Below are 24,021 nucleotides of genomic sequence, written 5' to 3'. Positions count from 1 at the left end.
AACATCTAGTGCAGCGTACCTATAATTTGACCCTGGCTCAAGGTCAAAGCGTATTTATTTCAGTCTCACATGTGCATGTGTTCCGAAACTGCTTTGAATAAGACACAACATTCAGCAGCGAGGCTTCTGTTTATTTTTATATCTTTAAAAGTATGTAACACCCTACAACTTAAGCCTTGCAAGCAACATACACACTCCACTCTCAAAACCAAACAGACATTGTTCTTATCGTTCATGACTTCAAGAAGAAAACCCACACACATTCCACTGACATCCGCAAACAGACGTGTTTGGGTTTTTTTCTTCCCCTGTGCACAACCAGGGCAGCTCAGAGGTTTAAACAAACACATATCCAGTCCAACAGACACAAAACTACATAGCCTACGGTATACACACATGGCAGCATCTACACACTCAGACACACATTTCCCGGAAAGTCCTTAAATCGGTGTTGGTCTCCTATGCTGTGACAACACAAAATCTCTTCCATCCCCCACACATCCACATGCCAGCACAAATACTGCACACGGTTGGCTGGGATTTAGAGAACTGGGTCTTGAGCATGAAAACAAACCTACTCATGCAGAGGAAATGTGTAATTCTGCAGGGAAAGAGAGACAGGAAAATAAGGATGGGCAAGGGAGAGCTTTGGATAGACAGTTCAAACATTTGGAAACTCCCTCCTTTTCAATATGCAGAGGACAGAGTGAAGACTGAACTCAGCAGGCTTACAGTACAGCCTGCCAGAGACGCCACAGCTCTCTGCAGCTGCCACTTCAGGATTTTAGTATCTCCGTACTTCATCATTTGATCAAATGTACCATGAGTGGAAAGCTTAAAGAAGAAAACCCGAAGTAGTAGTTTATTCCAAAGAGAAAGTCACCACCGGTGCTAAAGAAGAAAAATATCTATAGGAACAAAAAAGGAAAAACAAGTCAGTAAGAGGTGAGTGTGCATGATTTCTGTGTAACATCCGAGACAGGATTACTGCAGTTTACAACAGGCTCCTGTGATACCAGGGATTTAAAGCTCATCTAAAACTAAAATCAAGCAAATTCTTTTAGTCTCTCCTTGTAACAGTGTTTTTAACAGCAAATATGTGTCTCTTTGGCCTCTTTGTGTTCTGTCACGTTTAGGTAACCATGCAAGCAGGAGGAAACCAGCAGAGAAACTTTGTCCTGTTTGTGTTGAGACTGTCAGTTACTTTGGAAGTCTGCAGGGTCCTGGGTTGTCGGATTGGCACCGGACCAGAGTGTGAGAAGGCTCCTTTTGTCCCGGGCCACAACCTGGCAGGGGAGGGTTTTGATGTGGTGCGGCTGCGTCGCACAGGGGCGTACGTCATCAATGTCAAAGCTCATCTGGATGACAACCGTACCTGCACACTGTGTCCAAACAGGTTCCAAGGCGGGCAGGTGATATCTGTAAAATCTGCAGCTTGAGCTTCTGTTTCCACTCCTCTCAAAATGACTTCACTTCAACAGAAATATTTAGTTTTTTCCCTCAGTCTGACCAGATCGTTTGTTTCTCCACCTTCCACTTTGCTTAGATTCAGAGACTCCCAGCTGCAGTGTTGGACTGGCGTCTCTTCAGCCGCTGCAGTAAGCAGCTGTCTAGTGCACTCCACCATTCTGTGGACTCCCTGCTGCGTAGCTCCAACTCGCTGGTGAACAACAACTGGGGTTTGGGTTTGAGCCTGGAGAAAATAGGCCAGGCGGTGCTGGGAGGAAGCCGCTCAGATTTGGCCAAGTTTGCGCGCTCGCAGCACAGTGTGGACAAAGCTACGTTTGCCATGCATGAAATCAGTTGTTCCTATTACAGGTAATAAAAATTAGGATTACTTTGGCTGAATGCAGTGCATTGTTTCTTACAAAAATAAGCTTAATTGCTCTATCAAAACTGGAAATATAGGTCATATCAGTCATTCAGTATAACAGGCTAATTTTATTAATTCATTGTTTAGGTAAAACTATGAAGGTTAAACAATAAATTTGGTCTAAAGCACCAATCAGTTACGGTTTCTGTGCTGGTGAGGGCCACCATACAAAAAGGATTTACCATTATGTCTTTAGTAAAGGGGCCAGGGTCAGTTTTACAGGGGCACTGCAAGGTTTGGCCCCGTCTACAATCACCCATTCTCCAAAACCTTCTTAATTAGTAACGTAGAGTGAATTAATGTCATTTCATTTTCTAACCTTTATTTAAACATACACCAAATAAGTAGAATATGCCAGGAATGGACAGAAGGTTGCACTAATGTATATTTTTAGATAAAAATCTGTCTTAATAATGAATAAATCTGTCTCCAATTTGCATAATCTACGTAAAATGTATTTGAAAATGTGTTCCTTACTGTCCTATTGAAGGAAATTGATCACAAATATAAAGTGGAAGAATTTAAAATTTGTAGTTCTCAGATTATTTGGCATCAAAATAATTCAACACAATCCATAAGGAATTAAGAAATAACATTATCAACACACTGTGGTAATTCCCCCAATAATTTAAGTAAAAAGAAACACTAACCACTCTTTATAAAAAGTTACTGAAATCTCAGAATTTAGACGGAAGATGTTCCACTTTTGTGTTTGTGTTCCTACATCTATTCTAATCAAAAAGGGGAGAGGAAGTGGAAAAAGGAACTGGGAAAGTTTCAGACACATTTTATCTGGAAACATTTCACACCAGAAAAGCCACAAGAGGACAGGAACAGAGTGCCCTTGTTTTGCTTCCCCTTCGACTTTTTTCCGGTGCCTATATTTGGTCATGATATCAAACTGTTTGGTGGGTCGTGGAACTGATTAGAGAGGTGTTTCTCCCACACTCAGATGTCTGACAGATTATCTAAACAGTGCATCCCTTATCTCACCCAAAACTTTATTCAAACTGGAAAACTGTCTTTTCAGGAAAAACTTGGAAAAACTAATAGTTATGAAGATGGGCAGTTTGAAAAATTGTTACTATTATTTTTGCAGACTACTTTAACATTGTGACTAAAAACATACTTTTGTCCTGTGTCTCTATCGTCCCTAAAAGGTTCAAGCATGTAGTCATTGTATAGAATAAAGAAACAGTGTGATAAAGGTTTGAGTAGATATTTAAGGTTAATTAGTCACATTATATTAAAAGATTTCTGCATTTACAAAGTAAGGTCATTTATTTGGGAGATACTTTGACATATTGTCAGAAATGTAAAAATATGCTTCTTATTAAAGTTGAAAATATCATTTCAAGGCTATGAAAAATTGAACATTTTGAAGTTTTCTGGATGCCATCGGCATGGCATAACAGATTGTTTTGACCAAATCCATGGTCTCACAAGGACATTATGAAAGGACACCGACTGTTTTGTCTACTACAAGAATATTACCAACAACCAGAGAGTAAAATGCACTTTAAACTGCATTGCATAATTCACTACATTTTGCTGAGAAAACAATATGCTAGATGTGTTATAAGTATTTCAGTTTTATTTTAAACTGCCATCTAGAAAATATCCCAAAATATTTTTAGTAAAGCTAAGAAAAGACGAAGTGTTTACTAACAGGCTCTCACATAAATAATACAAGCCTGCAAACTTTCTTTGTTGCAGAAAGATGAACATTATGTTGGTGATTCTTACAGCCGTCTGTTTTTGCAGCTATAGGCTGGCCGATCATCCCCACCTGAGCTCGGAGTTCACAAAGCATCTGAGGAGACTCCCACAGAGCTTAAGCACAATCCAGAACAAAGCCTTGTACAGACGCCTCATAGACACCTATGGGACGCATTACATACACCAGGTTTTTAGCGTCTTTATTCTTGTACAAATGCAAAAAATACCTCCCGTTGCTCAAACAGTTCTGTGCTCAAGTAGAGCTAAATCTACCGTTTAAAGTTCTACGTCTCATTTACTTTTTGTTTCTAGGTGCAGCTCGGGGGTAAGGTGAGGCGGATCACTGCTTTCAGGACTTGTCTGGCCACACTGAAGGGCTTCTCGGAGTCAGAGATCAAAAACTGCCTGAATCTTGAACTCCGGATGGCTCTTGGTTTTCTTCCCGCTAATGCAACTTTCTCCAACAAGTGTGACAATCTTCTGAAGGGTAACATGAGCATGGGCTTCTACCAGGGCTTCATGACGCACAAGGTTGAGGTAATAGGAGGAGAGCAGTATTTCCCCGACATTCTCTACCAGCAAGACCCCTCGGAGGCATACCACAGCTGGATGAACAGCCTCCACAACAACCCAGATGTGGTTTCCTACGCCATCTTTCCACTGCATCATTTGGTGGAGGACAATCAGATCAGTGAAAATCTGAGAAGCATGATCACACAGTACATAAATGAGAACCAGCTGGAAGAGGAGCAGCTTGGCCCGAAGAACTGCTCCCCGACTCCCAACCTGGATCACAACTGCTGTCCTTTACGGGCCGGCAGAGGAACTCTGAGTCTGGAAATTCACAGAGCTGCAGGATTGAGGGCCGACACCTTCACAAAAACGGATGCATACGTGAAGATCTTCTACAGCGGCATGTATGAGGAGACCGAGACTGTGATGGACAACAACGACCCAGTTTGGAACGCCACATATGACTTTGGCTCAGTGGAGCTGGGTCAGGAGTTGAGGTTCGAAGTCTGGGATAGGGATGTTCTTTACAATGACATGGCAGGAATATGCATCGTCTTTCCTGAGAAAGGAACTCACTCTTTAAGCTGTCAGCTGCGCAAAGGAGTTCTGTATTTTACCTACGCCATTAGCTGCGACGCACATTTGACAGGGTTTAGATGTGGCCGATATTCTCCACATGCTGAGTAAATAAGTATTTAGCCTCTCAGTGTCTAGTTCTTCGTTTTTCAGAGAGTACTTCTAACCTATGTTCTACATTAGCGGTTCTCAACGTGGGCGGTACCGCCCCCCAGGGGGCGTTCAGAGGACGGCAGGGGGCGCTGGCGGACATTTTTACAAAAGGGGGGCACTGGGATGCCTTTGGGGGGGCGTTTAGTCGAAGGTAAACTTTACACCTTAAATGCACAACAATGCCAGTTTAGACTTTGAGCAACTTGGTAAAACTGTATTGTGCAACATTAAATTATGCTCAGCTGCAACTGTATCGATGGCAGCTCTTCTTCTATTCAGAGTTTGTTAGCTTGTGTTAGCTTATTGGCACAGCTCCGTTCTTCTGTTACTGGTAGCTAAAATCACGATACCCTCACTGTGTATCCCTCTGAAAAATGAACCCATTTAAATAAAGAAATAAAGAAATCCCTCCATGGGTGATACCACGATAGAGCGTTCATTTTATAGCGTGCTGTAAGTGGTCCGGTATGAAACAGGGGGGATAGAACAACACAGCACTTTTAAATTTCAATAATCAGAATGCAGAAATTGTTTCCATTGTTTTAAAAGGTTTAAGTCAGACTGCCTTTTCCCCATCGATACGTTTCACGATGACCCCTCACCTTAGGGGCTTAAAAAAAAGACGAGCACATTGCGCAAAACTCTGAAACAGGAGAAGCGGGACATAAAACGGAGCGACGAACTAGATGTGAATTATGGCATAAAAACAGAATCCGATGCTGAACAGTGAAAAAATTAACACATGATGTGAAACGCATGACGATTAGGCGGTGCAGCAGGTGATGAGTGAAGATTATTCGTCTTATCTTATTTGTCTTATAATGGATAAATAATAAAATAAATCTAACAACAGATTATTGCAAAAAAGTTTATTGTAAGTTCAAACATGAACCTTAAAACATACAAAGGACTTAGGAAAGAACTTTTACAGTAACACCTGTACATTTACAATGCATTGGCCCCGAATACAGTACATGAACAGCTGCCTTGTGAAAGTATCAGTCTCTTACCTGAAGGTACTTTTTGCATGCATCATGCTTTCAAAATGATCCTATTTTAAAACTTTTGGTAAGTGTACTTTAAACAGAAACTCAAACCAAAATATATGAATAATTATGAGCATGACATGTGAAATGAAGTGATTCATTTTTTGCTTCCCTTTTAATACTAAACCCTTTATGACTTCTACAGCTGGCTGACGCAGCAAAACATGTACAGAGCCTGGAAACAAAAAGGCAGTTCACATGTGGGGGGAGAACGGAGCAGGTAAAATTGTGATTTAGGCACAGTTACCGTGCTACAGCTCGTTTCAAGGCAGAATATTGTTGGCAGCAGCCTGCATACAGTCACAAGACTTCATCAGTTCAGCCGAGTGTCAAGGCTGATGTTCTTCACAATCCCAGAGAGGCTTTGAGTAAAGAGGCCATATCTTCAGGAATGCTTCCTTCATCATCTATAGAACAATTCATAAGCAATTCAGCAACCCACAAATTTACAGAGTACCTAATAAATATATACATCTCGTTTATCAAATATCTTTTTCACACCATGTTGGTGAAAATATTGTAGTATTGTCAAGAAAAACTGTAAAATGTGTCAAAGCCTCTGGTGTTATCACAAATTACAGTCTTGCTTATTCTAATTTCAAGTTAAGTGCATTCTCCTTAACAGTTGCATTAAAAGTATTGCAGAAACAGAGAGCGATTACGTCATCTATTTGCAGAGTGCCTTACCTTGGTCAGCAGCAGTCATGTCCTGTTCCAACTTTAGCTTCTTCTGTCCGAGCTGCAGGATGCAGTCCTCTATGCTGTCCTTACTGATCAGCTTCATCACCTGTACAGTCCTGCCAGTCACAAAGATGTAAATCACCCAATAAATACATTCTTCTTCTTCAGTAACTGTGTTGATGGACGACCAGATAGAAACGATAAGCCGATGTGGTCATTCTAACCTGGTCTGGCCCACGCGGTGACATCTATCCTCTGCCTGTTTGTCGTTGTAGGGATTGTAGTCGATGTCGTGCAGGATGACAACGTTGGCAGAGGTGAGGTTGATGCCGAGCCCACCGGCACGCGTCGATAACAGGAACACGAATATGTCTGGGTCTGTGTTGTACTCGTCAATCAAAACAATCCTGCAGGAGAGAAATTATGAGCAGTTGGAAGATACTGCAGTGTTTAGAAGAAAACCTTAATGCAGAGATTTATTTAGAAAAATCCTGAGCTAAGATCCTGCATGTTGGTCTTCATTAGATAAATCTTTCAACAACAAACTTGAAAGTTACTTTGAAGTTATCTTAGAGGTCGTTTTTTAATGTTAATGCCAATTCTAAAAAATATGTAGCTTTTTAAAAGACTCCAGGCTTTGGTCCCACAGTATATTTTTCCAACTGAAAAGGCCAATATTGAACTTTTAGTACTATGAGAAATAATGAAACTATAAAAAGAAGACAATTATTAATATCCACAGCTTCTTTAACATTTCAGCCAGCCCACCGGCTGATCACCTCGCTGCAATGATGCACTAATTTGTGCAAAAAGATTCTCAAGCATATATAAACACTCGATTATGACTTTATAAAAACAAAAGTTTTACTCTGCTGAATTTAAGTTTTCCCATTATGTTCCAATATCTTGAGATGCACCTGCAGCAGAGATATTACCTGTTTACCAATGGAGGACAATGAGGCTTCCATGTGCAGAATAGCATCAGGTATTTTTTGCAAGATTTTGATTAGACAATATATTTGTTGAGGTGAAGAAAAAAGATGTTTTAAAGAGGGATAAGTGGATAGTTGTAGTACGATGTGAATAGTATTTGGATTTAAGAGATCAAGGTTGGAGTCGGTGTGTGAAAATGGACCTTACCACCGGGGCCGCGTTTCATTGGCTAATGCCCATTTTACGTCACAGCGCAGCTACCACGCACCTGACGGTCTCACAAACGCAAGCTACAGTAGTAAATAGATGCTAATGTACATTGTGGACTAGCAGACCGACAAAGTTTTTGCGTCAGGACTCAAAAAAGAATGGTTCTCCACCGTCAGTGGGGTATCTGTACAGGCGACATCAGGTATCCTGATCGTATTTGTGGAACTAAAATTCACAGATTTCCAAAATCTTAAACGGAAAGCCTTGCTTGGATCAAAGCTTGTGCACGACCACATTTGCAGCTCAACCGTCATAGGATCAATAAGAACAAAGTGTCTGCTTTCTTTGTGTTTAATGAATGAAAAAAAGAAAGTCAATAAAAAACATCCATTATAAAAACCTTTTAGCCAAGTACAGCATAATGGCAGTACCGATACAACTTCTACACCTTGAAACCTGTCTGTTACAGTCTTACGTTAGCTGAACAGATCAATATGCAATGTGTACCGTATCTGACATACATTAAAGATTTTATTTTACCTGAAAAGGCTTTTTACTAAACTGCAATCGTGTTAGCCACGCTAATTGTGTTAGCCTCCGAGTACCGTGTATCAGGCCTAGGCACATACGAACATTTGACAACAGAAATCACCCTCAAAACCATGAATGCCCGACTTACCCAGCCTTGCAAGAACAATAGGCATCAGTGATCTTATCCACAGCTATATTTATGCTGAGGGTCTGAGGATCTGCTGTTTTCTTCATCGACTGGTAGCATTTAGCTGTGACGCGCACAATCTTTGAGGTATCGTGTGGCTCAAAAACCTTGATGTCGTCCAAAAAAGATGACATGAACTTGCTGGTTCCCCTGTCCATTGTCGTGGCTGATATTTTTTGAAAATCCGGCAGAAATGCTACACTAATCGACTCAAATACTCTGCAGTGAGTCAGTCGAAATGAAATTACACAAAGAAACTAAGCACCGCAAGGCTTTGTTTGTGAGATATGCAGTCACGTGAGACTTTCGAGGGGCTTTTCTGGGCGGTGCTTGGTAAGGTCCATACAACCAAACTGCAGCACCACAAGGTCCATCACTGAATGTTCTTCTGATAACATTCATGGGGGAGAACAATAATATATCACACCACACAGAGAGCCTTTCCCATTGTGTATTGTGCATTTCTCAGAAGCTTCATCATCAGCTTCATATCATGCTGGTCACATGCGATGAGTTGTCAGTATTAAAACATAAACAAATGTCCCTGACCTGTCAGCTATAGGAGTGGATCCATCCAGTCTGACGTAACGATGCTGTAGATGTTTCAGGAGAACTTCCACAATGTCCAACATCATGGTAAACTGACTGAATAGCACCACTCTGTCTCCCTGCAGAATGAGAGAAAAGCTCAAATCTTCAGTGTAAATAAAGATTGAATGTTCTCGGTTATGCGTCACAGAAACAGTACAGCAGTAGTGACCTGGCTTTTTAGAGAGGCCAGCAGCTCTTTTAGGTGGAGGAATTTCCCAGAGTCGAGAAGGAGACTGGTGTCGAGCTGGAAGGAGCCGATAGAGGAATACTGCTGACACAGACGATGCAGCTCGAAATCTGACATCACCTCCATATCTTCCTGAATCAAAGCAGCACTGGCGTCGTGGTGGGTTGGCTCCTGAGGAGAAAGAGAGAAAACAACAGTGGGAGGAAAACAAGATGTTAGAAAACGAAACATCGATCAAATGAAGGTGAATATTTACAGGCATCTCAACTTCAGGAGAGTAAAGTTAAAAACATTTGTTATGTCAAAACTTTGTTTTATTTCAATCAAGCAATCAATTTTAGCTGTAAAGCACCTTTCATGTTAGAGGCAGCTTGCTGGAAACACATAATAAAGGGCATTTCTGAACTGGGTTTGAACCATCCAGGGTGACAGTCTGCAGGTGCAAACACCAGAGTTGTGAAGTAAACTAAACTGGTGGGATCCTCCCTTTTCCTCCCATCTCTGTAAGAGGGCTGGTGGACATTAAAAAGCAATGTACCTTCATTTTTCTTCACTTCCGTGGACTAGCCACGGTAGTCACTGCTCATATTCTTTGCTTAATTTCTTAATAAAATAATAATCAAAATGCATTTTGATTTGTTCTTGATTGACTCATTATTTCACCTTAGGCAAGACTTATTTCCTTAACACATTACAACGGCAGAATTATTTAAGGTTCATAGTTTCAGTTTTAAGAAGAAAAAAGAAATCAAAAGTGAGCTCTAGCAAAGTATCAGGACACACCTTGAGCATAAGTTGGCTCATAGCCTGAAGCTTTTCTGTGGTGTAGTACTGTCTGTGAAGAAGAGGATGGTTGGCCATCTTCCTCAGCTGCATCATCACATTGCACAGCTCACGCTCTAAAGGAGAAGAAATGTTTGTAGTTCATTATGTTATTAATAAAGCCCAGATACACAAAAGGAAGCCTGCAGTTGAAATGAGTCTTACTCTCTCCATTAGTGGTGCTCTTTAGTTTCTTTAGCAGCGCTTCGTAGAGAACCTGCTGTTTCTCGCTCATGGAGCAGAACTCGATCTTTTCTTCTTTGGCCGGGAGCTGCTTGAGAACCTGGAAGCATCAACACAGCAACGCGTGTCAATAAATGTTCTTTTTTTTTTTTTTACAATCCAGATGCAGCCAAGACACAAAAGGAAAGCACAATTCTTTAGGATAACAGTGTAAATAAAATGAAGTAATTTTATGTTTTAGGAGAAGCAAATATTTTAATTCCCTTTTTTTGGCTAAAAATTTGCTTCATCGGCTCAAGTAAAGAGCTGATGTACATGTTAAGTAAAGAGCTGATGTGCATGTCAAGTAAAGAGCTGATGTGCATGAAGCACATCAAAACTATAGAACTCCAACCATATTCACTATGTAAATTAAAGCAGCGATTACTCCGAATTTTGTAATGCTGCTGACATTGGTCAATATTGCAATGAAGACATCAATTGTAATACATGACTATTTTCTTCTCTGCTTCTATCACTCAGATTTGGCCATTTGTGCAATGTCTGATGTGAACATTGACTAAATGCAAGATTATAACACTTAAAATACACCAGCCAACAATCATTGCACTGTAGTCACATTCAATATGAATATTAGAACTATATTTGTAGAACCACAGTCAACACTTTTACAGTTTAACAAGAATGAAAACACAGGTCAGACCCTGTCGGCCAATAGGAGCACATGATGCATCCATCCTAACAAACTCATTTAATTTACCGTCCCTCTTCTACAAGCCATCAACAGCTTCATCCATACACCACAATGTCTGCACACAATCACATGGAGTTTGCTTAATGTCTGATAAATATCTGTCACTTCTAATGAACTCACCTCATTTTTGACTCGTCGCAAGATAAAGGGTTTCATGATGAGTTTGGCTTGAGTAATTCGATCCCTCTCAAATCGACTTTGTTCCTCATGAGATTTCTAATGAGGAAAAAGAAAAAAACGAGTCAAATTTCATAAAACTATTTGATTATAAATTCTACATTTAAACCGGCAGCTGGTATAAAAAGTCATTACAGCTGACCAATTAAATGTGACAACTAAAACCAGATGCTCTTCATCACTGTGTCCATCATCATCGCAATGGTTAATATACATCTACTTAACAGGGAAAATGTCTGCAAAAGTCTTTCCTAGACGGCCAAAGAAACTAAAGTGGAAACATACCAAGCATGTATACTGATACTGACCATAGAAAACATCTTGGAGAGCTGCATTGTGGAGCTGGAGAACATGGTAGGCATTATGAAATTCAACAGCGACATCAGCTCTAACAGGTTGTTTTGCAAGGGAGTTCCTGTCAGCAGGAGGCGATGCTCGGCCTGCAGGGAAAAACAGAGACCATTAAATTGAATTTCTTTGGTAAGAAATGCAAATTCCATAAAACAGAGGAAAAAATGCAAAGGTCAACTTACATTAATGGCCATTAGGTGGCGGTAGCGCAGACTGTTCATGTTCTTTAACATGTGGCCTTCATCAAAGATGGCATATTTGATAGGCAGCTTACGAAAAAGAGATCGATCGCTGTCGTTCCCTATGGCCAAGTTATACCTGTGAATGAAATAAACAGCAAGCAACAGTTACAAGAAGAATTATGCTAAAAGTCCATCAAACTCAACAACAGCGATTTCCATTCAGACTCAAAGTGTTTGCTTACGTCGTTACAATCACGTTAAAATGGACTTCCCCGTTCAGGATGTCATGTTTGAGGTAGCGTCGCTCTTCCACAGATCCTGAAGAAAAGAACAGCACACAATTATTTTCAGAAGGAAAAGGCATCAAATCTATAGAATATTAGCATAGCATTCATATATGCAGCATATAAGAAAAAAACAATTATATATTGAAACAGTACATATGAAAAAGGTGATTTTTTTTCTTCTGTGAAAACATAAGGCTTACCATAATAAATAAGAACTTCAAGAGCTGGACACCACAGCCTCAGCTCTCTAACCCAGTTATCTGAAAAATGGAGACAAGACAAGAAACATTTTTCCGAGGCAATACGTGAGAAAACAAGATATTTAAAACTAATATTTGTATATTGTTAGAAACTGTATGAGAAAATGTAGCATTTTATGTGTGGAGGTCCTTTACCCAGTGTGGAGGAAGGCACAGTGATGAGATGAGGACCTTCTATTCCGTTCTCATACAGCTGAGCAAGAAATGCTATAGCCTGGATAGTTTTCCCCAAACCCTGAGAGCAAGAAATGTGAACGGGAAATGGACATGGTGAGAAAAATATACTAAAACACAAATGTGGCGATATTTAAAGTTCTCCTTTTGAATTACATAAATGTTGCAAAAAAAACAAAAAAAAAGCATTAACACCAACTATCTTTGTAATTTTAAATAGAAAACAGTTTCTCTTTTCAGATGCGTTTACGTCTGTGTAATAAACACACCCATATGTGCTATAGAGCAATCTCAGTGTCGGGCATTAACTGGATTAGATCTAGTAAGACTTGATTCAACATATCAAGTATTTTACTAATTCTGTAAATCTTTTCAGAGACATTAAAAGTTTTATCACAAAATTATGTGGGAAAAGTAACACAAAATAAGAAAATTACAGATGTCCAACACTGTTCTTTTTTTTCACAGAACACTTGACTGAAAACAAAATCCGTGATTAGACCTTGACTTGTCGATCTTGGTTATCGATGATCACAACCAAAACAAACTGACTGGTGTTTAGTCTGCCCAGGCTCTCCTCGTGAGGAGAAACCAGAAGAGCTGGGCAGGAGGTCATCTTGACATAAATGTTACTTTCCAAAAGTCAACGGGCTCGAGAGTAAAAGATCTAACCAAGTTTATTCCATTATTGGGCATTTCAACAGAAATACTGGCATGGCACTACATTAAATCCACCAAATGTTTCCATACCATTTCATCAGCAAGGATGCCACTCAGTTTGTGTTCATTCAGTAGCATAAGCCACTTTAGACCAATCAGCTGATACGGTTTGAGCTGCAACCTGAAAGGGGAACAATAAGTAAGAAAAGTAAACAAAAAGCACTTTTATATGATGCATAAAAGATTTTTACTCATTAAAATGTAGCCAATCCAAATTCGTAAGGCAGCTTAAACTACAAACTATTTTGACAAGCTTCTCAACAAAGTCAAGTTTAATTTTGCTGCAGTTTGTCATTTTAGAAATTGTTACATCTTTTGATTTCTTTTATTTTAACTCTAAATATCTAATCCTCTTTTACAACAGTTCGAGACAGAAAGTTGATTTTTCTTTTATACAAGCATCTGACATGAAAAATGACGTAAAAAGAAAAACATAAAAAACTTGTTTTACTATAAACTCAAGCCTACACTCGCCCTGCATGGTGTAAAGACACGGGACAGTTGGCACAAACTGGGGCAACATTTTTATTTGTAAATTAATGGTCAGTAGTGAATTTTACTTACTGGCTGTTAAGTAAACTGGGCTGTTTTGTGGAGCCAGTCCCACTCCCCATCACCTCTGTGACCTGTTTCACCATTTTTGTGGAAATGGTCCGACATTTAGACATGAGTCCAAGGATAACCTTCCTTTCTTTGAGGACGACCTTGCAGCCGTGCATCAAATCATCTGAGAGTCCGTTTCCCTTGTGGAAGACATCCCACTGAGGAGGAAGATCGTTATTTAGTAGCTTGCACATTACAGAATGTATGCATGCTGTCTTTTAATCTATTTATAAACAATTCATACTTTAAACGATATTAAAAGTGGACAAAGATTTGCAATAGTAAAAGTTACAGGTAAAAAAAAAAGGTTTCTGAAACGTAATACTCAGAGGAAACGTCAAACACTAAATGGATGACTTTTTTTCTAAAATATTTCTCCACACAACAGCATTAATATATATTGTTACAGTGGGTTTGCACTGCAAATTTAATGACTTAACTACATTAATAGAAAGAAGGAACCATTAATGTAGAATATATACAAGTAGATATGAATCTTAATCTACTTAAAACTTGCAAAAATAAAAACGAAGATGCACTTTATTGTGTAAAGCCTACAAACTAGCACACACACACACGGAATAGTTCAAAGTATTTCCAAATTAATTTGATTGATGCAGAATGATTACGTGCAAGTTACGCCTGATTTCTGTAAGAACCAACCAAACATAAATCTCACCAGGGATTCCCAGCTGTCAAAGGGTCTCAGTTCCACGATCCTCTGGGCCTTTTTAACAGAACAGCCAGAAATCAGCGACAGTTCATCTATTGAAGCATCCTGGAAAAACGTAAGTATTTCATCTTTCACATCCTTCTTGACATTGATGCTCTCCAGCTCATCGTCAGAGTCCTCAAACTCGCTTGTTACTACGTCCTCTTCATCATCATCAGAACTGATTTGTTCTTCAGCAGCTCGTGCCTTCTTCTTTCTCTCCGCCGCCTGCTTCTTTGCGAGTCCCGTGTCGCTAGAAAACTTGGACAAAACCTGGGAGGCCGAGGAGGAAGGCGAAGCCTTCGAGGTGGATGAGGTAGAGGTTCGCATACGAGAGCATGATAAAAACGCAATCTCTGAGTGCATAGTATGAATGTTAGCATTAAGTTTGGAGGCTTTTGAGTCCTCCGGCTCCGACTCGTCTTCACTGTCCTTTGTATTATCTGTGCTGTTCCCATTTGCTTTATCAACGTCTCTATGGTCTTTAGGATCCTCATGATGTGCTTCTCTTTTTCTTTTAGTAGACTTCTGAACATTTGAGTCTTTGTAATCTCTGATTGACCTTTGTTTCCTTTTTGGTTTTGGCTTTTCTGAATTATCAGAGTCGGTAGAACTGTTTTCTGTCAAAAGAAACAGACTGTTCAACAACGCATTCTGATTACAAGAAATTATTTAAGAAAATATACATATATTTAGTTTCAGTCAAAAAGTATTCTCTGCACCTGTATCTGTACTCATCCTATCTGATTCACTGTTATCCTCTGAGTAATTCCTGGTTGATTCAGCTTTGCCCTTTGATTTCTGCTCTTTTGGAATAACCAAGCTGGTGCTACTATTATCTATCAATTAAATAAACAAGAGAAAGTTTGAGTCAGTCAAGGAATTACTGTTAAATATCAAAACTATAAAAAGGTAAAAATTCGGTTGGATCCAGACAATTGGTTGGATTCATACCTGATTCTGAGAACATCTGAAGAACCTGCAGAGCTTCTTCCACATCCCAGTTGTGCTCCTGAAGCACCATCCTCAACTCCTAGACCAGCAACATCATCAGAAGTGTAACAATAATAATAATCACCACCTTTCAATTACTCTCTCTTTCTTTTAAACTATTTTACTTTGGGACAATTACCTAAGGCATTCAATGCTTTGATTCACTAGACCTTATGTGACCAACTAATGATAAATTTAAACTAAAAAGAGACATAAAATGGCTTCAGTTTAAAAAGCTAAACTCCGTCAGATTTGCTGTGTGTCTTCACCTCCTTGTCCTGGTCCGGAAACCGTTTCTGGAGTTTTTTCACCATGGCCTCCTGCTTTTCCCAGCTTGGTTCTTCCCCTTCGCCCTCTTCATCAGAGACCTATACAATGAAATTATGCCTAAAAGTCCAAAGCCTTGCCATCTACATTAGGTTCTTAAAGGTAATCAAAAAGCTGTCGTGTTCTTACCAAAGACGGTTTCCGTTTTTTACTCGGTTGAATATCACCACTGTCCTGAGAACAGCTGGATCCATCCTGCTTTCGCTTCTTGCCATCATTTGGAGCTGAGAGGACAAACAGGAAGTGATGTCAAAAGAGGTCAAAGGATTGACATTAGAAGCATTTAGGCCAGGGGTGTCAAACTCCAGTCCTCGAGGGCCGGTGTCCTGCAACTTTTAGATGTGCCTCTGCTGCACCACACCTGAATAGAATAATTAGGTCATTAGCAAGGCTCTGGAGAACTTACCTACACAAGAAGGAGGTAATTAAGCCATTTGATTCAGGTGTTTTGTACCTGTGGCACATCTTAAAACTGCAGGACAGCGGCCCTTCAGGACTGGAGTTTGACACCCCTGATTTAGGCCTTTAGGCAGAGGTTTCCGTTTTGACCTTTTCTGCATTTAAAATATTTGGTCTACAGCTTTTTATGAATCTCCATCAACATTTTTTTCACTCCAAAAATTTGTGATTTCTGTTCAAAATTAGATTTTAAAGAGAAAGTGAAAAGTATTGACCTTCTTTGTCCCCAAATCTTAAAAGGCAGACAGCTACAGCGCCCTCCAACGTGCTCGTACTCCCACAGACCTGAAAGCATCGGAAAAACAGTGAGCTGAACAAATCAATAACATCAATCATTTTCTTCCGCAAAACTAAATTAAAGCAGCATTAAATTACAACAATTTTTGATTATAAAAGCTGCATCTTCATGTCATTCTGGAAACAAATAAAGATCCATTTCAAAACCAAAGTAATATTAAAACAGTTACAAGAATATTCTTATATTATTTATTATTGTAATTTCAAAAAATAACTGGGATAAGTCAGTTATATGTGCAAACCTGTGGTTTAAATAATGAGAAGTGCAAACGAGAGAGAGTGATCATCAAGGCAGTAGAAGACAATATGGAGAATAAAATGTGAATTTTTTTGGTTTTATTTTGCTTTACTGAACAGTAACCTTTGTCTGAACCTAAAATAAAAAATAACCTCAATCATTTTCTCTAAATAAATAACAGCTGGACCAAGTCTCACCTCTACAGCTTCAGTTCTTGGTAGTTGAGGAAACAATTCCAGTAGTTTGTTTATCTTCTCATCCATCTCCTCATCCTCGTCATCTGTATGAAGTGGTGCAATATCTTTTGGTAGCTTCTGAACTGAGCTTCTGGAATCAGAAACATCTCTGTCAGTCAACAGTCAGCAATGTCAGAGTAATAAAATGCAACATGTTAAATTCATTTGAGTTTACAGGGAATCACATACTTGTTCTTTGTGGGAATTTGTATTTTTGTGTTTGGCTCGGCCATGACATCATCTTCCTCCAAATCTATGGTAATGACTTCTTCAAAAACCACACCTCGTGCGTGGGACTTTGCCGTGGCTTTAAATGATTTCATCTGAGCTGAAAAACAAACGACCACGTTGGCATCTAGTCAGTACATGAGAAAAGTTTTTATTTAAAGTGAATTGCCAATCACAGGCGGAGTTTACATTTAAAAATAACCTCTCATGTAGCATCAGTGCTGATGCTAATCTTAAATGTAACTGTATACTTGTTGGGGGGGGTGGAAACGATTTTACTCAGACAATCCAACATGTGCATTGATGCATTTTGATCACATCTCTGCTTTGCAACGTGAGAACCACATGGACTCAAGACTCACGTTTAAAAGATTGCAATATATCTTTTTACCTGTGTCACTAAGATTAATCGTCACAAAGTCAACCATTTCCAGTGTTGGCTAACAACAATGCATGCTAGTTTGCTGCTAGTTACCTGGCTCGTTCTCCTTTTCAGAATCCGGACTTTTGGACACGCAACCTGGATCTTTGTTGGCTCCCTTCTTCTCGAATCGAAAGCGGTCTAGATTGAACATACTCATTTCAGGTAGTCTTATATGTCTGTGACGGAAAGCGGTAGCCCTTTGTCTACTTTTACTCAGCCAGTATGTTCTCTGTTGTGTCTAGCGCATCATCATCTACGTCCCCGTTAGCTAACGCGACGATCCAGCTAACTAGCGTCAGGTGTTAGCGTACGGGCCAGGAAGAAAATTGAGCGCAGGCGGTGAGTTTTGAGCTTTGTCACTGCTCTGTTTTTGACCGCAGCGCTTTAAAACCAAATTATAAGGAGCGCACTTCATAAAAAAAAAACCCACAAAAAAAAAAAAAATCAATACTTGAATAATCTGTGCTCCACACGGCGAAAAGCCGGTTTCCCGCTAAGTCAGGCAGCTGGAAGGAACTGATGATTGGTCAGGAACATAAGTGGGCGGGAATTACACCATCGGGTCAAGATAGTACTCTACATGGTACTTCCGTTTTGCGTCCCTGCATGGATAAGCCAGTTAAATAATGGGTGGATGGATATGGAGCATTTTCACAATCAATAAATATGGGTAAAGTATTTCCAGTGACAAAAGGCATTGTTTACTGCATTCACTTGAATTCTAAATGGCACAAACGCCTCAGTAGATAGAAAAATAACAGAAGAACCCAGCTTTGTTCAAATAAGGTGTCTCGTTTCACATATTTCAGTTAAAAAATATTTTTTCTTCATTTAATGAAGTTACTTACAGTAGGCATAGTGTCCAGAATTTTTTAATGAAGTAGGATTTTCTATAGTTAATGAAACTACTAGACCTTAAAGTAAAATTTCCCCCCAAATTTTCTCAAATAAAAGTAACTAGGTCAATGTGAGTTGTTTACTGCCCACAATAATAGCAATAACTCAATAGCGTTGGTTAGTGCGTATAACCCAAAGTCAAACAGGCAAGAACAAAACAATTTAAGATCCCAGATGTGCGTAGCTCCTGCTGGACTCGGATACGGCGAGGAGCGCCATCATGTGGGAGGAGGTGGAAATCGCAGCTTCTGTGCATCCAAAGGCGTTACAACTGACCTGAACCTGGCACCGCTGATCGACCAGCCCAGACAGGCTGGTCGATGTTGTATATCAACAAATATTTTGATCTAATATTTTAGTACACTTGAAATAAGACAAAAAAAAACCCGTTTCAGGTGGCGTTTATATTTTAATTACTCCTGAATATTGTTTTAGAAATGTTTAGTTTCTCAAATTTCCTCATTTCTTATAAGTAAAATAAATCTGCCAATGAAACGGTATTTCTTTTTAAATCAATATTCAACAATTATTAGCTTAAACAGGCTGATAGATGTAGCTGATGAGTAACTTTTAAATGAGTTTTGCCTCATTTCAAAGTGCACTGAAGATGTTTGCACTGTAGAAACTAGACAACAAATATTTGGTAAGATGTTGTGTTTTTTTTTACCAACATCAACATTAAAGAAAGTAAAGCCTTGAAATGTTTCATGTTATTATGGATCTAATCAGTTTTTATCAGGCGTTGTTGTGTTAGGTGCTTTCAGATTTGTGTCAGCCAGCAGGGGGCGCAGCTTCACCACTTGACATTCCGTTTATTTTGGAGATTTCTCACAGATCCAACTGGAATTTGCTGCAGCACAGGTGTCAAACTCCAGTCCTGGAGGGCCACTGCCCTGTAACTTTTTGATGTGCCTCTGCTGCACCACCTGAATAGAATAATTAGGTCATTAGCAAGGCTCTGTAGAACTTATCTACACAAGAAGGAGGTAATTAAGCCATTTTATTCCAGTGTTTTGTACCTGTAGCACATCTAAAAACTGCAGGACAGCGGCCCTTGAGGACTGGAGTTTGACACCCCTGTGCTGCAGCGAACAGAGAGCTATAGATCAACATCAAACCCAGATGCTGTTTGTTTGCTTGATGCTGTTATTAAATCTTAATGATCTTTATGTGAGAGACACCGAATTTAGTCAGAATACACTTTTACTGTTTATGTGTATTATAGTTCACAGGTACCCCACCCAATTGGTTTGTTTATTATAAGTTCATTCTTCATTGTAGTTTGTTCATTCCTTCAGAACTTGTTTTTCTCTGTCTCCTGCCTTGATCCTTGGTACTGATGTTTCCTAGATGTCATTGAATGCGACTGTTAATGCGTGTTCCTTGAACGTCCCTTTTTGCGCTGTTTGGTTCTGCTGAGGAGCGTTAGGCACCAGCTGAGTTTTTGTGTTAAAATTATCTGAAAATAAGTGCAAAATTTCTTCACATAGAAGTGACCACACCAGTACAGTGGCTGAATGATGATGATTAGGTTGGGCCTTTTCATTCGAATATCGCAGCAGCCACTACAGCCCCTTCCTGCCGCCTTACTGTCGCCCTAACCATCGTCATGGAGACCATGTAAGTTATAGCATAGCGTGTGTGTATATGTGAGCATGTATGTGTGTTAGAGCTCAGGCCCGGACACAATAGGCGGACTGACACAGAGTCTGATAGGGGTCATGACCCCTCGCAGCGGGAAGCTCAAACTGTGGCTCCTTGCTTCTCTTCTGTCTCCCAATCAAGTTCTGTGTGGGTGTATGCGTTTGTGTCTTACCTCTAATATATGATAACGGTTTTTTTTTTGTTTGTTTTGTTTTCATGTTAACTTTTTTAACTTTGCCAGATCAAGTTTGTTTTAAACTGCATGCCTGTGTGTTTAGACAAACACACAGACATGCAATCGTGTGCGCAGCACCTCAGATAAATCACAAGGTTGCCCTAAAGCTGTCACTGGTCATTACCATGCACAGACAACACACAGTTATTCACAAGCTCATAAAATAGTACAGTGACCATGTTCGTGGATATTTTTTGCTGGTCATATAAGAAAAGAAAAGCAACAAGGTATTTACGTGAAGTTTTTTGCTCCTTTAGAAAATGGAGTGTTAGCAGAACTTTGCCACCCAAAGTTCTGCTAACACTTTGGGTGCATATACATATGCATAAAACTAATTTCATAAGAAATAAGCATACATGCTGCATCTACTATTACCCCCAAATATATGCATTGTCCCCAAATGCACTAATTTGGGGACAATAATAGATGCAGCATGTATGCTTATTTCTTATACTGTATGTCTTGATGGGGTGGTTTTATCCACGTGACATGTAAAAAGGTTGCAAGAGCAAACCTAAATTATTTAATGTAATCATGTTTGTAATATTACATGTTAGACTTGGTTTTACATATAACAATGGGGATGTCTGTTTATGTGTGAATTTATAAATGTGACCCATCTATGGTGTCCTAGTGGTGTCGTCACAGTGTCTGTCACCATTCAGCCACCATGGCGCCCAACTTGGCCGAGACCCGACGGCGGCAGGGAGCACCTTGTCGCCGTGGTAACATGTCTGGGATGCAACACCCCTCCCATCCTAAGAAATGCATGCATTCAAAAACTCAGAAAATGTTTCCCTAAGGTTAAGTAGTCTTTGATGTTAAAAAAAACTAACTCTTGAGGAGCCAAAAACAGACAAGGAATTTCATGTTGATATCAAATCTGGTTAAGTCCTCCATTACTCTTGGTCCTTCTGGGACCACAGATATGAAATAATGTCTGGTAGTGTTTTGTAATATTTAGTCAGAATTATATTTGTTTTCCTGGGGAATTTGTGCTAAGCACAATCAATTCCTTGGTCAGCTCTGAGCTTCAGATTTTCAGCAGGCAAAATTATACCAAAGACACGAGCACATTCTAATGGTTTACTGCAGCAATTATGTTCTCAAAATAATGAATAGTGAAATTCGTTTTCCTGGTTTAACCATTCTCAACTACTTTTTGGAAAATGTAGACCTTCAGATCTTTTTTTTTACTGTACACTGTACAACATTTCATTGACCTTTACAAAGGAAAGATGTATAGCACCAGTTTGCAGGTGGGAAAATTGCTCAATTTTAACTTCAGTACCTGGACAGACTGAAGTATAAGTTCAAAGGGGTTTAACTATTGTTTTCTCATTGAAGCAATTAGTATTTTTCTGACTGCTTTTTGATGAAGCACAGTTATAGGGTTCACTATTGAAAGTTGCTCTTTGATCCTCTGGCCTTGCAGATATTTAGGTCCCAAGTACAGGCAGGAGGCAGGCACAATCAAGAAGATCGCAAAGAAGAAGAAATGTAAAGAGAAATGACAAGGAGCAAATCAGTGAGGCAAGGGTATGGAAACACGTCGATCTGACAGAGACTGCAAGTAAATGAGCAGTACAGGGTCAGTGAATCAGTGAAAAGGTTTCAGATCAACTGAATTTTGAACAGCTGAGGGGAGCTTAAACTGAGTCAAAGAGGTGGAAAGGCTAGAAATGACAGAGATTACATAAACACTACAGAGAAGCATAGAGGGAAGTCACTGAACAAGATAACCACTGAAAAATACAAATGTGCATCCAGGACATATAGGCAAAAAGAACAAAAACAAAAATACTAGTCAGCAAAATCCCACCAAAATGGCACAGTAATCAAAAAGTAACTAAACAAAATCCCAGTCCTTCATTTTATGTCTGCTTTACTTAAGAGTCATGTTCTTCATCTAGGGTGTCAAACTCATTTTTATTTTGGGTTATATCAAGATCACAAATATCCTCAAAGGGCTACTTCTCACAGCTTGTATTGATAAAACTGTTAACAAGTTGGCTGTCTATGTATTCAATACATCCTTCTTCAATATGAAATAATATTGGACATCTTTTCACATTGATGTCATTTCAAATATACAAGAGAAAAATCTGTTTTGATTTGACTGGTAAGGTAATATTCAAACACATAACCGTTATCTTGAAAGTCTAATAGTCTGTAGTCTTTCGCATTTTGAAGTGGCTAAGAGACAACGGTCTTTGTCTCAGGTAATAATTTTATACAACAGTTAAACAAGCTATCACAGATGACTAATTGAAAGTTCCCAGACACTGTGATCAAAGCAGAAAAAAAAAGAATGAATTTTTAAAAAAATGCTCTGATAGTATTTGTAGGAACTGTTCGCCTGTCAATATGAGACTTCTTTTACTATGAAGTCTAATACTTGTAAAAGGTTCAGAATGTGATTATACTACAGACTCATTTATTGTAAAATGCTTCACACATTTCTATCTGTGCTGCCAAAAAGTGTGGAAGGCACTGTGTCCAATATAATCTAACCCTAATGCCTTACCTTTATAACCTTCAGGATGATTGCATTAAGACACACACCTCTCGGAAAGCTGCTGTCGGAAAACGTGTCAACCACTCATTGGACTTCTTTTGTGGAGCTTTTGTCTAGTCATCACTCATGTATCTACTCTTTCTGTCTGCATGCAAAGAGCAACAGCAGCAGGGGAGAATTCCCGTGTTGTTGGAGGTGATGGCACAGAGCAGCCGAGGCAACCCACCAATCCTGAGAGAGACAAAGACTGATCCTACTGGCTGCCTTACAGAACATCAGTCAAACCGAGCTTTGTTAGCGCTGCATTCCTCCATGCTGTCCTCCTGTTTTCACTCCTTAATAAAAAAAAAAAAGTTAATTAATTTTATATCTCAGAACCCCCTCACGTTTGCTTCATGAAGTGAAATGCTTCTCCTCCCGTCTCCCTATTTATTGTAAGGGGAACATATTAATGAAGGGGAATCACTATTAAAACGTTGCTTTTTCCTCAGTTGAATTTCTGAATAGTTTAATCATCCACGGTTTCAATGAATGTAGAAATTATTGCCTTTATTTGGCGCTTTTCACACAATCTCAGTGTTTTAATTAGGCTGAAAGAGACACTCAGACAGACAGGGGGACAATGACTGATCTCCCAGCTGCTTAAAAAAACATTATTCAAACAGAACAAGTTTGACTGTGTGTGTCTTTGCACTTTTCTCCAGAAATTATGCTAATTACATATTTGTCAGGCATGTAATATGTTGTGTGATTTATTATTCTACTTTGTAAACTGGTGAGGGTTTGTTTGCCATAGTTAAACTATGCTTGATATCTTCAGGTTGAGCATTTTCTTGTGCTTGATTCCATGTTTTCATTTTAAATCAGTCAACTTTGACTTTATTCATGTTCACCAGTTATCTGAAGCCCTTTAATTAAATTCTGATAGTATAATTACTTTTCACTTGACAAGGTTGGTTGATAGGAAACCCTTTATATCTCTGAATGTTGCATTTGCTTTGAGTAAGAGTACTTTAATGCTCTTGCAGGCTAGTTCCTAACACCAGTGTTGGAGTAAAGTTTGCATACAGTTATTCACCAAGCACTTTTTTTAACTAGCA

The 24,021-nt window shown here is 39.3% G+C and overlaps 2 protein-coding genes and 1 long non-coding RNA gene across 5 annotated transcripts; 2 read left to right on the top strand and 1 right to left on the bottom strand.

The window, feature by feature from the left end:
* Positions 1-529: 529 nt before the first annotated feature.
* On the top strand, positions 530-6,728 carry prf1.5 (perforin 1.5). The gene is made up of 5 exons (XM_008418410.3): positions 530-945; positions 1,137-1,412; positions 1,547-1,818; positions 3,638-3,779; positions 3,905-6,728. Exons 2-5 carry the CDS (start codon positions 1,143-1,145, stop codon positions 4,790-4,792), a joined length of 1,572 nt encoding a protein of 523 aa, XP_008416632.1. The 5' UTR covers positions 530-945; positions 1,137-1,142; the 3' UTR covers positions 4,793-6,728.
* Positions 5,689-18,228, bottom strand: smarcad1a (SNF2 related chromatin remodeling ATPase with DExD box 1a). 2 transcript variants are annotated; one of them, XM_008418411.3, is made up of 24 exons: positions 17,679-18,226; positions 17,165-17,303; positions 16,937-17,066; positions 16,420-16,489; positions 15,875-15,969; positions 15,688-15,786; positions 15,380-15,458; positions 15,148-15,264; positions 14,393-15,045; positions 13,675-13,871; positions 13,141-13,231; positions 12,352-12,451; positions 12,157-12,216; positions 11,912-11,987; positions 11,670-11,805; positions 11,445-11,576; positions 11,080-11,175; positions 10,188-10,305; positions 9,984-10,099; positions 9,183-9,371; positions 8,972-9,090; positions 6,786-6,968; positions 6,568-6,677; positions 5,689-6,287 (listed from the first exon to the last, which is right to left on the bottom strand). In XM_008418411.3, the coding sequence occupies exons 1-24, from the start codon at positions 17,782-17,784 to the stop codon at positions 6,226-6,228; spliced, it is 3,273 nt and encodes a 1,090-aa protein (XP_008416633.2). In that variant the 5' UTR covers positions 17,785-18,226; the 3' UTR covers positions 5,689-6,225. The 2 variants fall into 2 exon arrangements, with proteins under 2 accessions (XP_008416633.2, XP_008416634.2); XM_008418412.3 differs by lacking the exon at positions 15,148-15,264 and having other exon boundaries at positions 17,679-18,228.
* On the top strand, positions 17,380-23,395 carry LOC103470186 (uncharacterized). 2 transcript variants are annotated; one of them, XR_014088941.1, is made up of 6 exons: positions 17,380-17,537; positions 17,700-17,789; positions 17,870-17,966; positions 20,015-20,144; positions 21,839-21,942; positions 23,079-23,395. It is a non-coding gene; the product is annotated as an uncharacterized LOC103470186 (long non-coding RNA). The 2 variants fall into 2 exon arrangements; XR_014088942.1 differs by lacking the exon at positions 21,839-21,942 and having other exon boundaries at positions 17,386-17,537.
* The last annotated feature ends 626 nt before the right edge of the window (positions 23,396-24,021 follow it).

The sequence above is a fragment of the Poecilia reticulata genome, chromosome 9, assembly GCF_904066995.2.
Source record: "Poecilia reticulata chromosome 9, P_reticulata-male-v2, whole genome shotgun sequence".
Classification (NCBI taxonomy): domain Eukaryota; kingdom Metazoa; phylum Chordata; class Actinopteri; order Cyprinodontiformes; family Poeciliidae; genus Poecilia; species Poecilia reticulata.
This window is presented reverse-complemented; position numbering and strand designations above follow the sequence as displayed.

Excerpts from the sequence above, each read along its gene's own strand:
- smarcad1a (XM_008418411.3), bottom strand. The coding sequence starts at position 17,784 with ATGAGTATGTTCAATCTAGACCGCTTTCGATTCGAGAAGAAGGGAGCC. Across the intron at positions 12,452-13,140 it reads GCATCCTTGCTGATGAAATG|GGTTTGGGGAAAACTATCCA; the intron begins GTATGGAAACAT and ends TCTTGCTCTCAG. Across the intron at positions 11,176-11,444 it reads TCTCCAAGATGTTTTCTATG|AAATCTCATGAGGAACAAAG; the intron begins GTCAGTATCAGT and ends TTTCCTCATTAG.
- prf1.5 (XM_008418410.3), top strand. The coding sequence starts at position 1,143 with ATGCAAGCAGGAGGAAACCAGCAGAGAAACTTTGTCCTGTTTGTGTTG. Across the intron at positions 1,819-3,637 it reads ATCAGTTGTTCCTATTACAG|CTATAGGCTGGCCGATCATC; the intron begins GTAATAAAAATT and ends CTGTTTTTGCAG. Across the intron at positions 3,780-3,904 it reads GGACGCATTACATACACCAG|GTGCAGCTCGGGGGTAAGGT; the intron begins GTTTTTAGCGTC and ends TTTTGTTTCTAG.